Source organism: Crotalus tigris, unplaced genomic scaffold (assembly GCF_016545835.1).
Source record: "Crotalus tigris isolate CLP2741 ecotype Arizona unplaced genomic scaffold, ASM1654583v1 scf7180000019173.45859301935:6455823, whole genome shotgun sequence".
Taxonomy (NCBI): Eukaryota; Metazoa; Chordata; class Lepidosauria; order Squamata; family Viperidae; genus Crotalus; species Crotalus tigris.
The window spans coordinates 1,771,712-1,786,076 of NW_024097414.1; the positions used below are offsets into that span (position 1 = coordinate 1,771,712).

Here is a 14,365-nt window from a genome sequence, read left to right on the forward strand (position 1 = left end):
GATATGACTGGCCTTGTTTATTTATTATTATTATGATTATGTTGTTGTTATTTGTACTACTATCAGTTAAAGGAGTCTTTATTAAATTATTTTCAAGATAAATGCTTAGGGGTCAAGGAACACTTTTGAGCTGAAGAATTTGGAGACTCCTGGTCTAGAAGAAAACCAGCATTTAAATCATTTTTGGACGATGGTTCATGTAGACAGTCCTCCTTCCCTTGCTGTGGGATCTCATCAGGAAGATGAGAAAAAGAGCAAGATGATTTCTTTGGAGATGTCAACATGTTTGAAGCAACTGCCTAATAGAAGGACCACTTGAAGAAATGCAGAACTGATGTGCCTGGGATGATGACCAACCCCCAGTGAAACCGATGCAACGTAGTCAAAGCAACTCACCTGGACAACAGCATTAATGGAAAATGGAAGAAAGGAATGAGCAGTATTGAGAATGTTGACCAAGCTAAGAGAAACAAAAGCTTTCTTAGCATCCAAGACATTTGTCTTATCCGACAACGTGTAGACCGCAAAGACGATGAACGAAATCTGTAGAGAAGCAAGCAGGAGAAGGGGTGAAACCCTATCAAAACCATATGGCATTTTGGGGAGGTCAACCTGCAGGGCTCACCAGAAAAGTGGATGACTGGAAAGACGCAAGAGAAGCTGAGAAGAGGAACTGAGACGTTTTGAGAGCTTGAAGTTCTTGAGTTCGGATGCCCAGCACTTTGCTTATGAAGTTCTTCTCCCAGCCATGCAGTTTGAGGACCTTCACGTCACTGAGGATGGTGCTGGTAAGTTTTGCACGGCTGTCCTTATACTTTATCTGAACTTCCTGAAAGATGGAGTTCAGGTTTGTAGCACCAATAAGACAATTGGAATTGTAACACTTAGTAATAATTACACCACGACACTCAGACACAAACACAAATGGAGTTCTTCTCAGCCCCGACCCTTCTTGCATTTTACAAGCTCTGAAGATCAAATCCCCCAAGCATATGTCTGACCTTGGTTGGTTAGAAGATCCAACTTAGAGTATTCGTATTTATCTTATTTTATTAAGTTATATTACTTCTTACAGATTTTTTTGCTTTGTTTTACATTGTCCCAGCTGGCATGACTGAAGTGATTGACAACATTGTTATATAAGAAAAAACACAAAGTCCTGGCAAAGAGTCATAGATGGACAGAAGGGGTCTACCTGAAACCTTGGATATAAATTATCCATTGGGGCACACCCAAAGTTGGTCAACTTCAGGCTTAGACTTCTTATTAGAACCCAAAACAATTTCCCCCCCAAATTTCAGCCAAATTTCAGCAAACAATATGAAATTAAAGATGTGTGTCCAGCAATGACTTCATTCAGTAGCTTCTGGTTCACCTCTGCCCACTGATAACAATGAAACAATGTTCTTATGTAAGAATTGTGTTCCTGGTCGAGGTTCTCCATCTGGAAGTCCTTGTGTAAGACTACAACTCCCAAGATGCCCGGCTTTTAGTTGCCGTTTGTAGGAATTCTTGGCCAACATCTTTGGATGTCACCAGGTGACACAGGTTCAGTCTAAGGAAGGGAATTAAACTTACTTATTTACTGAAGTATTTTAGGCCCCATACCTGGAGCTGGCTTCTCTTCTTGCTGATCACAAAGTTCAGAGGTAAGAGAACTAAAAATATGACGACAGCAGACAAAGCAGATGGTCCGAGGAGCTAATGGATGCAGAAACCAGAATGTAAATGAAGAGAACACAGAATATTATTATTTTTTTGTGCATCTCTTTCTATTGAACAGGAAGGAAATAGCACCAGAGTTGAAATATTCATGAGAAAGATGATTAACAACTCAAGTCTGTTTCCTTGGTGGAGCTTTTCAACATTTTTAACGAGCTAATGGAGACATCTAGTGGCCAGGTGAACAGAACCCAGGAAGGATTCAATTCTTTCGGCATCTCAAGGAGGAAAGACTTCCCAGATCTGTGAATAAGATATACAAAATATATATCTTATCTGTTGGGTGAGGCACCCGGTCTACCAAATATAAATCAGTCTGTTCTGCATTTTGCTCCAATCTAGGAGCGGGCAGCTTGCTTGTTAGGCAGCTGCCCAGGTTCAAATCCCTGAAGGGTATGACTAGCTGATGAGAACTAATGAGCCTGAAATAGCTATACTAGTCTCCCACTAACTCTTTGCCAGCCAGAAACTGCATTGTTATGGATTAAGAAGGCATGACCATATAATCAGAGCTGATGTAATCAGAGACAACCATGATCTGGATGACTGAGAATCTCCATAGACAATGTTGTGTTTGTTTGTTTTTTTTTACCTGCCAAAGGAAGACAAAGCAGATGACAATCCGGATAGGAGCAAGCCAAGTCCCATTAAAATAAATAATCAGGTCCATCAGCTTCTGCACGTCGACAGATACCAGGTTGACAATCTCACCCACAGATGACGCATTTTTGGCTGCATTGGACAGGACCAGGATCTACAGGACAAAAGCCAGACCCCTCCCCTTGTTAGTAGGGATCCCTGCTGTTATGACAGCCACTTATTAATACAAGTAGTCGTGTTTTAGAGCTGATGCTTTGGTTGGGTCTACCTAGTAAGTCTGATATCAATCTGGACTTCATCTCTTCCCCCTCTTATACTCATGTGAATTAAGGAGGTGTCTAAGAACTGCTTTCACATTCCACCTGCATATTTTGGGTTTAAGAGGGGCTGTTCTCCTAATACCTTTGGTAACTCATCTCCCCTAACGTCTCTCTGTCAAGGTCATCTTCTATACTGTCTATACGGGTAGTCCTCGACGTAAGACCATAACTGAGCCCCAAATTTATAGTGCTAAGTGAGACATTAGTTAAGCGAATTTTGCCCCGTTTCTTGCCACGGTTGTTAAGTGAATCGTTGCTGTTGTTAAATTAGTCACACGGTCGTTAAGTGCATCTGGGCTTCCCTCGTTGATTTTGCTTGTGACAAGGTCACAAAAGGGGATCACGTGACCCCCGGGACACTGTAACTGTCATAAATATGAGCCAGTTGCCAAGCATCCAAATTTTGATCATGTGACCATGGGGATGTGGTCGTAAGTGTGAAAAACGGTCATAAGTCACTTTTTTCAGTGCTGTTGTAACTTTGAACAGTCACTTAACAAACTGTTGTAAGCCGAGGACTACCTGTATGTCACCAGTGTCCTTTGCAACTTCAGTACTCCAGTTCTGCTCCATCCTTCCATCCCTTTGAAACTGACCCCCCTTCGGACAGGCCTAAATGTACTTCACAGGAGCACCACAGAGTTTTAAAAAAAAAAGATCAACAAAGAGCAGGATTTACCTTCCGATAAACAAGGCCGGTGATGGCTGTCTTTAACCTCATGCCCAGCATGAAACATATATACATGTACCGCTGCTCAAACAACGTCTGCAGACAAGCCAAAAGGAACATTGTGGCAGCATAGAAATAACCTATCCAAAGAGGAGCTTCTTGGTCATTGATAAAATCTAGGAAAAGACTACAAGAAGAATAAAAGTAAATCTACTGTCCTTGAACCAGAACCACAACAGCCCATAAACCTTTAGGACAGGGGTGTCAAACTCAATTTCATTGAGGGCCACATCAGCATTGCGGTTGCCCTCAGGGGGCCGGGTGGATGTGGCCAGGGTGGGTGCAGCCTACTGAGTGGGCATGGATGGAGTTGGGTGTGGCCTACTGGGTGGGTGTGGCCAGCTCTTCATCGTTCGCGTCAAGGGTGCCTGTGGGGGCCTGGGCAGGAGTGGGATAGATCTGAGGGTCTCTGGCAGAAGGGGGTGGGACCGGGGCAAGTGCCAAGCATGGTCCACTGGAGGAGCCTCACTGTTCCTCTCAGGCCATGCGGGGGGAGGGTGCTTATGGAGCTAAGACTGAATGCGTTTCAGCATAGATGGCCACCACAAAATTGTACATTGGCTCCCGGCTGGCCTGGGCCAGGGCCAAGGCAGCGGGGGCCTTTCTGTCACTGTTTCCAGGATGGCTTCGTGGGCCACATGAAACCACTTCACGGGCCGCATTTGGCCCCCGGGCCTTGTGTTTGACATGTCTGCTTTAGGACAACGGTGGCCATTAGGATCTTAAAAAGTTTTCTTCTTCCAAGTTCGATTATCGCTGTATTTGTCTCGATTCGAACAGAGAAATATGACCTAACAGTGGCATCTATATAAAGTTAAAAAACTTGGCTCATCTTAATCTTGGCTAGTTTTGAGATTTGTATATGGTCAAACCCAAGGAAATGGGTTAAATGAGCCATTAAGTTAATTGTGTTAGGTGAATTCAGTTTATTTTTAGCTCGGCAGACAGGACAGGGCTCTCTATATGTAGGAGAAGAACAGATAGAGCTGGGGGCGGAGTTAAGCGAGTCATTAGCCTGGAGTCATTATGTTCCCACAAAGTCCAAGTCCAGGCCATCTCGAATTCTGTTGAGTCTTATCTAGCACCAATTTAGGCATGATTATTAGATGACTAGATTCTTGTGTATAGGTTTGAGCAATACACCTTCTTAACTACAACATAACCTATGGTCCTGATTCTGATTCTTCATGCCTGACACTAAAATCCCAAATGGATGCATATCTTTTCCACCCCCCATTACCTGGTCCTTTCAACTAAAGATGTCAGGATGCTGTTTGCCAAGATGTGTCTGGCGCGTGAACGATTGTCTCATCTAGTATTATTTACTCTGATGGCCGCTACTTTCCTGGATCAAACTCCAGAGCAAAGAGAAGTTGGGATTAGATGGCCCTCAAAGACTCTTGGCAATCCCTCTTTGGAAACAAAAGTTTCACGTCCACATACCTCAGTATCTTTGGAACCGAAAACAAGAAGACATCGCAGGTGAGCAAACAGAGGGTTGCCAGAAGAAAATGAATTCCAAAAACACTCCAGAAACTTTTTAGAAGCTCTTTGCTCTTGCTAGCTTCCGGATGGAGCAAGGTGGCCGTCTCATTAGCATTTTCCCTCTGGGTTTGCCTTCTTTTCAATCTTACACATGTGGTTGTTCTGCAGGAAACACACATCAGTGTGTGTCTGTGAGTGTCGTTTCCAGTATTTTGCCAATTGCTAAGTCTCTCCACAAAAGAGAAATCCGATTAAAAGAGGAATAGGGAGAAACCGAGAGCTAAAAAGCCATCCAGCGTCACCTTAATCAACAGGACAGCCAGAAAAAACAGACATAAACACAAAACAACCTACTGTTCGGTTCTTGGAGAGTGTTTATCCCAAGCGTCCTTCACCTTGTCAATGATTTCTTCAGAAGAGTTGTCTCTGGCCAGTGACCACAGGTCTTCTGGCTGTACGGGTGTCCAGTAGCCTTTCCAGATCAGCCTGTATGGAACAAAAAGAAAAATCACAAGCGGAGGAAAAAGAAACGATATGCAACAGTTTAATCTGTTGTTGTGTTTGGTCTTGGACTGGAAATAAAGGTTGGTTGATATGCAGTTCTTACTAGATGCCCATGAATCATCCCAGATCCATTATGAATCATGGACTGAATGAGTTGGGTCAACCTGGATGATGGTTTCAAGGACAGGGGTTCACCTCTATGAGCAGGACTCCAGGAAACAAACTGACGGGAAGGGACTTGATAAACTGTTTCAACTCCTCTCCTTGGGATGGCGCTATAGGGCATTGCATGCCAAAACAACTAGACACAGGGAATTCTTTTTCCCTCGTGCCATCACTCTGCTGAACATTTAATTTTCACAGTGCTGTCTAATGTCTATGTGTATTTACCCTGTAGTATGGCTCTAGTTTTATTATTTATCCTTATTATCTTCTTTACTCCCCCCTCTTATTGGTGTTATTATTATGATTATCATTATTCTGTTGCTTTGCAGTACACTGAATGCTTCTGTACCAGAGACAAATTCCTTGTCTGTTTAATCACATTTGGCCAAATAAAGCATTCTATTCTATTCTATTCTATTCTATTCTATTCTATTCTATTCTATTCTATTCTGTTCTGTTCTGTTCTGTTCTGTTCTGTTCTGTTCTGTTCTATTCTATTCTATTCTATTCTATTCTATTCTATTCTATTCTATTCTGTGATTCTATTCTATTCTATTCTATTCTATTCTATTCTATTCTATTCTATTCTATTCTATTCTATTCTATTCTATTCTATTCTATTCTATTCTATTCCAGTCAGTCTAGTCTAATCTTCAATCTTCTCTTCTCTTCTCTCCAGTCTAGTCTAGTCTAGTCTAGTCTAGTCTAGTCTAGTCTAGTCTAGTCTAGTCTAGTCTATAGTCTAGTCTAGTCTAGTCTAATCTAGTCTAGTCTTCAATATTCTATTCTATTCTGTTCCTGTTCCGTTCCATTCCATTCCATTCCATTCCATTCCACTCTATTCTACTCTATTCAATTCTGTTCTGCATTGTATTCCATCCCATCCCATTCCATTCCAGAACTGGATTGAAAGGAAATTTTCAGCTCAGCAGCCTTCAAACCAAGACTGTGCACAGCACTAGTTATTTGCAAGCCTTACAAGTTGTGACGTCTCTCGGGTTGCTCAAACAAGACTGCAATGCTTTGGTTTCCAAAGGCTCAAGGTGCTTTGAGGTAGCACAGAGCACTCCTCTTGTTTACCTTCTGTCAAATGTTGAAATTATATCTGCACTGTGTTCTTTGGGTCTTTTAGCCGTAAAAAGGAAAAAATAAATAAAAACCACTTTTTGCTGCAGCTCCTTAATTTAAGGCCTGAATCCCCCAGATTGCTCTGCAAACTGCCTCTCTGCAGAGGCATAATATTACTGTCAGCTCCCCATAATGATGTTTGCTTCCAAGAGCAGCTTTGATTAACAGCAGAAGGCAGCCTGGCTTAACTCGGAGCAGGAAAATGCTTGGCAAAAAAATATCTTGCCCAGTCAAACAGATGGATCAGACAGCCATCGCTTGTCACTTAAAAGCCGGGGGGCAATAGTGTTTGAATTCTTACCGAGCAAACCACCAGAAAGTGAGTTTGGAAACAAAAGAGGCTCCAGATTCAGGACAGGGATTCTGCGAATGTTTAAAGAAAAAGACCATTCTCAAATTTGCATACATCAACGCTGAGGACATAGCCTGAGTTTATGCATTTACCCCACTATCAAATTTACACTTTTCTGTTGTACAAGGAATGGATGTTAATAGGACGAGTTTAGGAAATAGTGAAAATTACAACAAATGGAAATGTTTAAAATCTACTCTTTGGGAGAAAGACTGCTGAGACAGAACCCACCAATGTCTAGAGCGGGGGAAGGCAACCTTGGCTTTTTTATGACTCGTGGACCTCAGCTCCCAGAATTCCTCAGCCAGCGTGGCTCAGCTCGGAAACCTCTCCCTTTCCCCTCAGCATGGCTGGCTCAGGAATTCTGGGAGTTGAAGTCCACGAGTCATAAAAGAGCCAAGGTTGCCTACCCCTGGTCTAGAGTCCAAGAAAAAGTACCAAGACCCTAAAATCTATCCCAAGCTCTATAAAGAAACAACCAAAAATATCTGCTACTTACCAAGTCATTGCTAACGCTGGAAAAGAAAGGTGGTGGATCTTTAAAACAGCACAACACCAGTTCCAAGAAAACCAGGACAAAGTAAATGTACACAGAAAGATGGTGGAGTGGCTGTTCTTGGAATCCCTGTCAATCAATCAATCAATCAATGAAATAATCTGCCAACGTTCTTATTTTCATAATGACTAGAAGACCTCTGAGGTTCTTTCCAGCTGTATCATTCTATGTTCTAAATGTCTCTGTCCTAGTTTCTGGGAACTGTAAAAGCAAGGGTGGAGGAGAGAGACATGCCTTCCAACCTGTAAGCTTCTGTTAAGATACCTTACAATTAAGATACTAGAGCTAATACGTCTCTCTGGCTGTGCTCCTTGTCCGAACTGTCTCACCAGGCTGAAGAGAGGCAGACTTACCCCTTGCATAGCACGGTGCATTTTGAAGCTGAAGGAGAGACTAGAAGAGAGGAGAGACAGCAGCCAAAAGACCATCAAAATGCCCGAGGATTGGACCCCTTTCATCCGTTCCATCTGGGTGAGAAAAATCACTAGGATCTAAGAGGGGGGGGGGAAAGGAGGAGAAATGCTAAATATAAAGGACGTGTGGGGTAGGGTTGAACTCCAATCGGCTTTTGAGGAACCAGTTCAACCACGCAGAATGCAGGGATCCAGAATATTCCCCAGTGAAGGTGTTTTACATAAACCTCAACTTTCTGTTAGGTTTGTCTCCTGGTTAAACTCTGAGTCAAACGGTTTCTCTGAAATTTCAGATGAACTCTACCTTCCTGTCGTTTTTGCCCATTATATGGAAGTCTAATGTCTTCCAGGGCTGAGATTAACGTCTCTATTCCCTTGAAGTAAGGAAGCAAATTCTCCAAGAGGAAGGAGGATTCTGATACGAACAAGGACTGTACAAAGAAGTCTAGTAACTTGCCAATTCCTTATGCCTCATTATATTGTAAAAACCACGCCTCCTGAATATGAGGATGGGCATTAACAAGATCGAACTATGAATATTACGGGATGCTATTAAATGTGACATGTTAAATGGGTAATGTCAGCAAGGAGTCCAACGATGCTAACGAAAGAACTTGTTCCAAGCCCAATGTGTTTGAACTATATCTAAAGTGATCCCCTACCTTCTCACTTATTATTTGTGGGGTAGTTTCTCCTTGCTTATGAATAAATAAAGAGATATTCAACCATCTTTCTGGCTTGGATTTTCATTAGGCAAGGTACAAAAGGCTAACACAGAAGTCCCCAACCTTTTGGGCACCAGGGACAGGTTCCGTGGAGAGAGTTTTTTCCATGGACTGGAGGGTGTGTGGTTTTGTGTGCTGCCTGCATCCCGCGGATGGAACTTTGCTTTTTTTGTGTGGACTGGCTGCTGGCATGCCACAGCCCGCTACTGGTCAACGGACCAGGGGCTGGGGATCCCTGGGCTAATGGATCTTGCCTGCATTTATGGCTAATAATATCAAGTTTCTCCTTCTGATGATCACAAGTTCTGAAGTTCTGAGACAATTGGAGCATGAAAAATAGAGACAAATGAAATTGTCCCAACGGTGTTTTTTCACGAGGCAGTTGGACTTTCTTCTTCTTTTTTTTGGAAGACATTTTTGCTTCTCATCCCAGAAGCTTCTTCAGTTCTGACGGAATGGTGGAGAATTCCACCAGAACTGAAGAAGTTTCTGGGATGAGAAGCGAAACGTCTTCAAAGAAAAACAAGAAAGTCCAACTGCCTCGTGAAACAGCACCTTTGGGAACAGCGATGAGAATCTCCATTGATCGACAAATGAATTGTTCTCACCATGGTGACGAGTTGAACTGTAGGGCTAATGATGAGTCCGGGCGCTGGGGAAACCCTTTGGCTAGTTTCCCAAAGGAGGTAGGAGACGGTGGAGAAGCACAGCACTGACAAGGCAAAGCCCAGAATCTAAAGAGACGTAAAAAAGCACCGTCAGAAAAATTTGCTCCTGAGATCCGTTTCCAACTGTTATTACAGAGTTGTCATTACAGGGGATCTTCGACTTAACAACTATTCATTTAGCGACATTCCAAACTACAATAGCACTGAGAAAAGGGACTGACAACCAGTCCTCACACTTAATAACCGTTGTAGCCTCCCAACGACCATGTCATCAAAACTCACGCATTTGGGAAACTTCATGTATTTATAACGATTGTAGCATCATTGGAAGTTTTCAAGACGAGACTGGTCAGCTGTTTGTCTGAAATGGTGTAGGGTTTCCTGCCTGAGAAGGGGGTTGGACTAGATGACCTCCAAGGTCCCTTCCAAAATCATCATCATCATCATCACCTCGGGGTCATGCAATTGCCATTTCTGACCTTCCATCTTGCTTCCATCAAGATGGATTCCAGATTCACTTAACAACCCATGATTTGCCTAACAACCGTGGCCAAAAGTTTGTAAAGTCAGACACGACTCCCCCGCTTAGCCATGGAAATTCTGGCCCCAATCTGAGTTGCATGTAGTGGTGGGATTCAGCCGGTTCGCACCACTTCAGCAGAACTGGTAGCTAATTTTTTGTGGCCCAGGCTCAGAATGGACTTCCGGAAGCGGCATCCACGCAGAGAACCGGTTGGTCACCTATTTGAATCCCACCACTGGTCGTATGCCAAAGGCTACCTGTATTTTAAATTGTATTTCTGCTGCTTTATCATTCTTATTTGTGTCTTTGGCCATCTTGAGCGCTCTAGGATGAAAAAGAAGAGCATAACAATGGCGATAACCGCAGTCTGGATTGAACTGGATGTTTTTAATGTTGTTGGGGTTTTTTTTAACCGGTTTTACTGGTTTTTGTTTTAAAGCAGTTTTTAAATTTTTAATTGTAATATATTTTATGAAGGGTAAGCCCTCCAGATTGAACAAATAAACAAACAGACAGACATTGTTTATTTATCTATGTCTGGAATCCTTCTCCCGGGGGTTTAAACCTTACCATTTTTGCTTTGAAGACAGCCGACATCCTGATGTAACCCCTGCCGTTTTTCCGCAGGTAAAGATAATAGAAGGGGAAAGAAGCCCAAAGATAAAAACAAGGGACCCAAATTGCAACCGTGTTTTGAAAACATGCTGCAAAGCCTGGGAGATCCATCCACCACGTCTGGTTCTGGTTCTACAAAAACACAAGATCACACACACAAAAAAGGCAAAAATCACAACTGTTGAGATTAAAAGGTCTACTCTGTCGTTGTCCAATTTCCATCCAGAAAGACCAGTTAAACCGGTTCAACCAATGTCAAACACAAACTGTTTTAAAACCCCAAGCCAGCCATTAATGGTATTTATTAACCTGAAAGTTGAAAGGAAAATGACTTGTCCCTTCAGATAAGTCCGACGGAATAGATTTAAGTTGTCAATTTAAATGGTCAAATGTCCAGGCTCTTTTCGCCTGCTTTTCTAGGCTAAGGAACTCTTAGCTGCCTTTTTGGCTAAAAGGGTTGCAATTTCCATCTGTTTCCTGTTTTGATCACAGCTGGACCTGCTACCATCGTGACTTCCGTCTCTCTTGATAGTGCACGTGGTCCTCCAACTCTTACCCCGAAAGCATTTTGAGGAACGTCCAGAAGTCCAAAATTTCTTGACTTCTATTATTTTTTTCCCCTCCTCTCTTGCGTCCAGTCTACAAGGCAAAGTTTCCCAGTTCCCCAGATCAGTTTTCCCTTCTGTTAGTTACTTCCAAATCTGATTTGAGGAAGGAACTAGGACAGTGGTTCTCAACCTTTTTAATGCCGCGACCCCCAACCGGTCGTAAGTCGAGGACTACTCAACCGATCGTAAGCCGAGGACTACTCAACTGGTGCAGCACCGTTTGCAGAATGGGACTTTTGGCGGGCTCAGCAGGGCAGAGACAGCCTGGACAATTCCTACTGGCTTTTGAAAGCCAAGAGAATTAGACTCTGTTCAAGAGAGTCTATTCCATTGGCTTTCAAAAGCCAATAGAATAAAAGGGAGTAGCACAGCTAAGGAAAAGGGGGGGGGGAATGGCGGACTGCGTTGTTTGGCGACCCCCGTGAAATGGTCATTCGACCCCAAATGGGGTCCCGACCCACAGGTTGAGAACCACTGAACTAGGAAGTATGAATTGAAAGGGTGGGGGGGAAACAACTTTACAAGAAAGAGAACAGATGGTCAGAGTCCCTTACCGGTGAGTGGGCATGCATAAATTTGTACGTGGAAAACAATCAGGGCTGCATGCTCCTGACCCTTCATTTGGACCAGGCTGATCCAGTTTCTACGCATGTTAAAGGTACCCAGCATGAAACCCATATCAATCAATAGCCAGAAAGGAACGCTGCTTTCTGCTCACCCCCAGTCCAGCTGTTGGATCCTGCTGAGAGCTACATAACCCCTGTGCCCAGCTCATCTTCTCAGTCTTCTGCTTTGCGCCTTTTCAGATCCAGCGGCTGCCTCCACTCCTTTCTACAGTGCTTCTCTTCTTTGCCTCGGGTGCTGGATTCTGCTGAGAACTACATATCCCAGGCACCCAGATCATCGTATCAGTGGATGAGGCTTCTGTCTTGTGCGGATCTGCCTGCTGCCTGTCATTCTGCAATATTTATCTTCTTTGGTTCCATGCCGAGTTCTGCCCCTTCCAGGGAGGGTGAGGATTTAGAGTCTAGAATAACAAGGTTGGAAAGGGTCTTAGAGATCTTCTAGTCCAACCCCCTGCTTGAGCAGAAGAACCCATTCCATTCAGGACAAATGGTTGTCCAGTCTCTTATTAAAAACCTCCAGTGATGGAGCACCCACAACTTCTGGAGAGAAGCCATTCCACTGATAATTGTTCTGTCAGGAAATTTCTCTGGATCTTTCTTTGATGAACTTCCATCCGTTACTTCTTGTCCTGCCCTCAGCTGCTTTGGAGAAGAAGTCAATCCTGTCTTTTCTGTGACCGCTCCTCCAGTATTGGAAGACTGCTATCGTATCTCCCCTCATCTGTTTCCTCATTAGATTAAGCATACCCAGTTCCCACAACCATTCATCGTACGGCTTAGCCTCCAGAACCTTTATCATCTTTGTTGCTCTTCTCTGCACCCTTTCTGGAATCTCAGCATCCAGAGCTCCTTTCCCACTTGCTCTTCTCTGCACCCTTTCTGGAGTCTTACCATCCAGAGCTCCTTTACCTACTGCAGGTAAAAGCAAATCCATAGATCAACTATGGAGGAGAGAATGGCGTTGCAGCTGGTCTACAAAATAGAAGTCCATGCTAAATTTACTACGGGCAGAGAATTCTATCAACGCTGTTTCTCAAGCCTATGACAAAAACGTCGACTAGAACTTGAAAAAACCTAACTCACCTTAGATGGATTCCCTCACTGTATGAAGCCCTGATTTCTCTAATCATGTTTTGATAAATCAACCACAGTGGCTGGGTTCTCAGTTCTAAATCTTGGTTTGCAATATACAGTGAGGAAGGGTTATTGAAAACCAGAAACACAAACCACTCTGAAGGGCATTCGTGGGGATGGGCTGTTTTAAACAAACAGTGCTTTGGGTATGTAGTAGTAAAGTCCACTGAAGGTTAGACGCCTGGCTTGGTGTAAACTAATCAATAAACCAGCCTGGTAAATGATTCTCTTAAATTGAAAAGCAGTCTAGGATTGACGCAATGGCTTAGAGACCTGCTTTAGTTGATAAATCAACCATGTGTGCTGAGAACGTAAATACTGCTAGACTCAGCATCTGGCTGAGACATTGGAAAGCTTGAAAAGAACAATAAGGTTCCCCATCTTTCTTTGTGTTGAATTGAACATCAATAAGAATTGGTGGTTGAACTAAAACCACGGCAGGAAAACCCAGATTCAAATAGGTTTGTGCTAGTGGATCTCTCTCAGCCACATAATGTGGCTATTGAGAACTAGTTTGGTCTCATGGTGAAGGCAATAGACTAGAAACCAAGAGAAAGTAAGTTCTAGTCCCAGCTTAGGCATGAAAGCCAGCTGGGTGATCTTGTAGGCCAATCACCAGGTGTCAGTGAGTTCTACTCCCGGCTTCGCCATGAAAGCCAGTTGGGTAACTTTGAGTCAGTCCCTCCCTTTCAGCCCAACCCACCTCACAGGGTTATTGTTTGGGGGAAAAATAGGAGGATGTTCACTGCCTTGAGTTATTTATAAAAATAATAAAGGTGCGGAAGTTTTTTTGTGGTTCATTGTGTTGGGAATTTCACCCAATAAAGGGCTGGCTGGCGATGGTCAAATGACATAACCATGTAGATGTCATGACAAATATGAGTTCAAGACATATTTGCAATAGTTGTAGGGACTCCAGAACTAAGCTGCAACCTTTGTGGCATGACATCATGAAGCTTCACATCATCCTAGGGACCAGTTTGTTGCAATAACACACAACCCCTGTGTAAACACAACCCATCTGATTATTGTTCATCACACTGTGCAAATTCACAAAATGGGCTGCTTGTACGAACACAGCCCACCTGCACACCTCCAGTCTTTTATCAACCTCATGTTCAGAAATCCTTCTCCATTGGATGGATATTTCCCCACAATCTCCATCATTATCTGCTCCTGCAGATCCAGCTATTGATCTGCCCTCTTCAGGAAGAGCTGCAATGACAGTCTAGTAGCCAAATGCTCTGCAATTCATTCATCAGCAGTGATTTCAACAGTAAACTATGATTAAGCAAACAATGGCTTGACATTGGGCGAATGGAAGCAATTGCACCCTAGTCAATAAATTTGAATGTGCAAATTCAGGTATGATGTGAGCAAAGCTGTAAACCACCAAAACTGTGGGTGCGCCTTTCGTTTGTTTAATTTTTTCATATCTCAAGTTTTAAATCTGTTCTTAACTGTTTTAATTTATGCTTTTTATTCTGCTGT

At 43.2% G+C, this 14,365-nt stretch overlaps 1 protein-coding gene across 6 annotated transcripts in view; it reads right to left on the bottom strand.

Moving 5' to 3' along the window:
- LOC120315816 (multidrug resistance-associated protein 6-like) overlaps positions 1 to 12,961 on the bottom strand; it is a 28,106-nt gene extending 15,145 nt beyond the window's left edge. Inside the window, exons 1-14 of one of the 6 annotated variants that reach the window (XM_039360774.1) lie at positions 12,824 to 12,958; positions 11,833 to 12,141; positions 10,462 to 10,638; positions 9,309 to 9,434; positions 7,916 to 8,053; positions 7,506 to 7,631; positions 6,956 to 7,017; positions 5,212 to 5,343; positions 4,816 to 5,019; positions 3,322 to 3,499; positions 2,315 to 2,476; positions 1,609 to 1,701; positions 626 to 829; positions 397 to 543 (exon numbers count right to left, since the gene is read on the bottom strand). In XM_039360774.1, the coding sequence (XP_039216708.1) occupies positions 397 to 543; positions 626 to 829; positions 1,609 to 1,701; positions 2,315 to 2,476; positions 3,322 to 3,499; positions 4,816 to 5,019; positions 5,212 to 5,343; positions 6,956 to 7,017; positions 7,506 to 7,631; positions 7,916 to 8,053; positions 9,309 to 9,434; positions 10,462 to 10,638; positions 11,833 to 11,889 (1,806 nt within the window). In that variant the 5' untranslated portion in view covers positions 11,890 to 12,141; positions 12,824 to 12,958. Of the gene's footprint in view, positions 1 to 396; positions 544 to 625; positions 830 to 1,608; positions 1,702 to 2,314; positions 2,477 to 3,321; positions 3,500 to 4,815; positions 5,020 to 5,211; positions 5,344 to 6,955; positions 7,018 to 7,505; positions 7,632 to 7,915; positions 8,054 to 9,308; positions 9,435 to 10,461; positions 10,639 to 10,815; positions 11,099 to 11,832; positions 12,142 to 12,823 lie in introns of those variants that run through there. The other 5 variants (XM_039360776.1, XM_039360779.1, XM_039360778.1 and 2 more) reach the window with 5 other exon arrangements.
- Between the last annotated feature and the right edge of the window lie 1,404 nt (positions 12,962 to 14,365).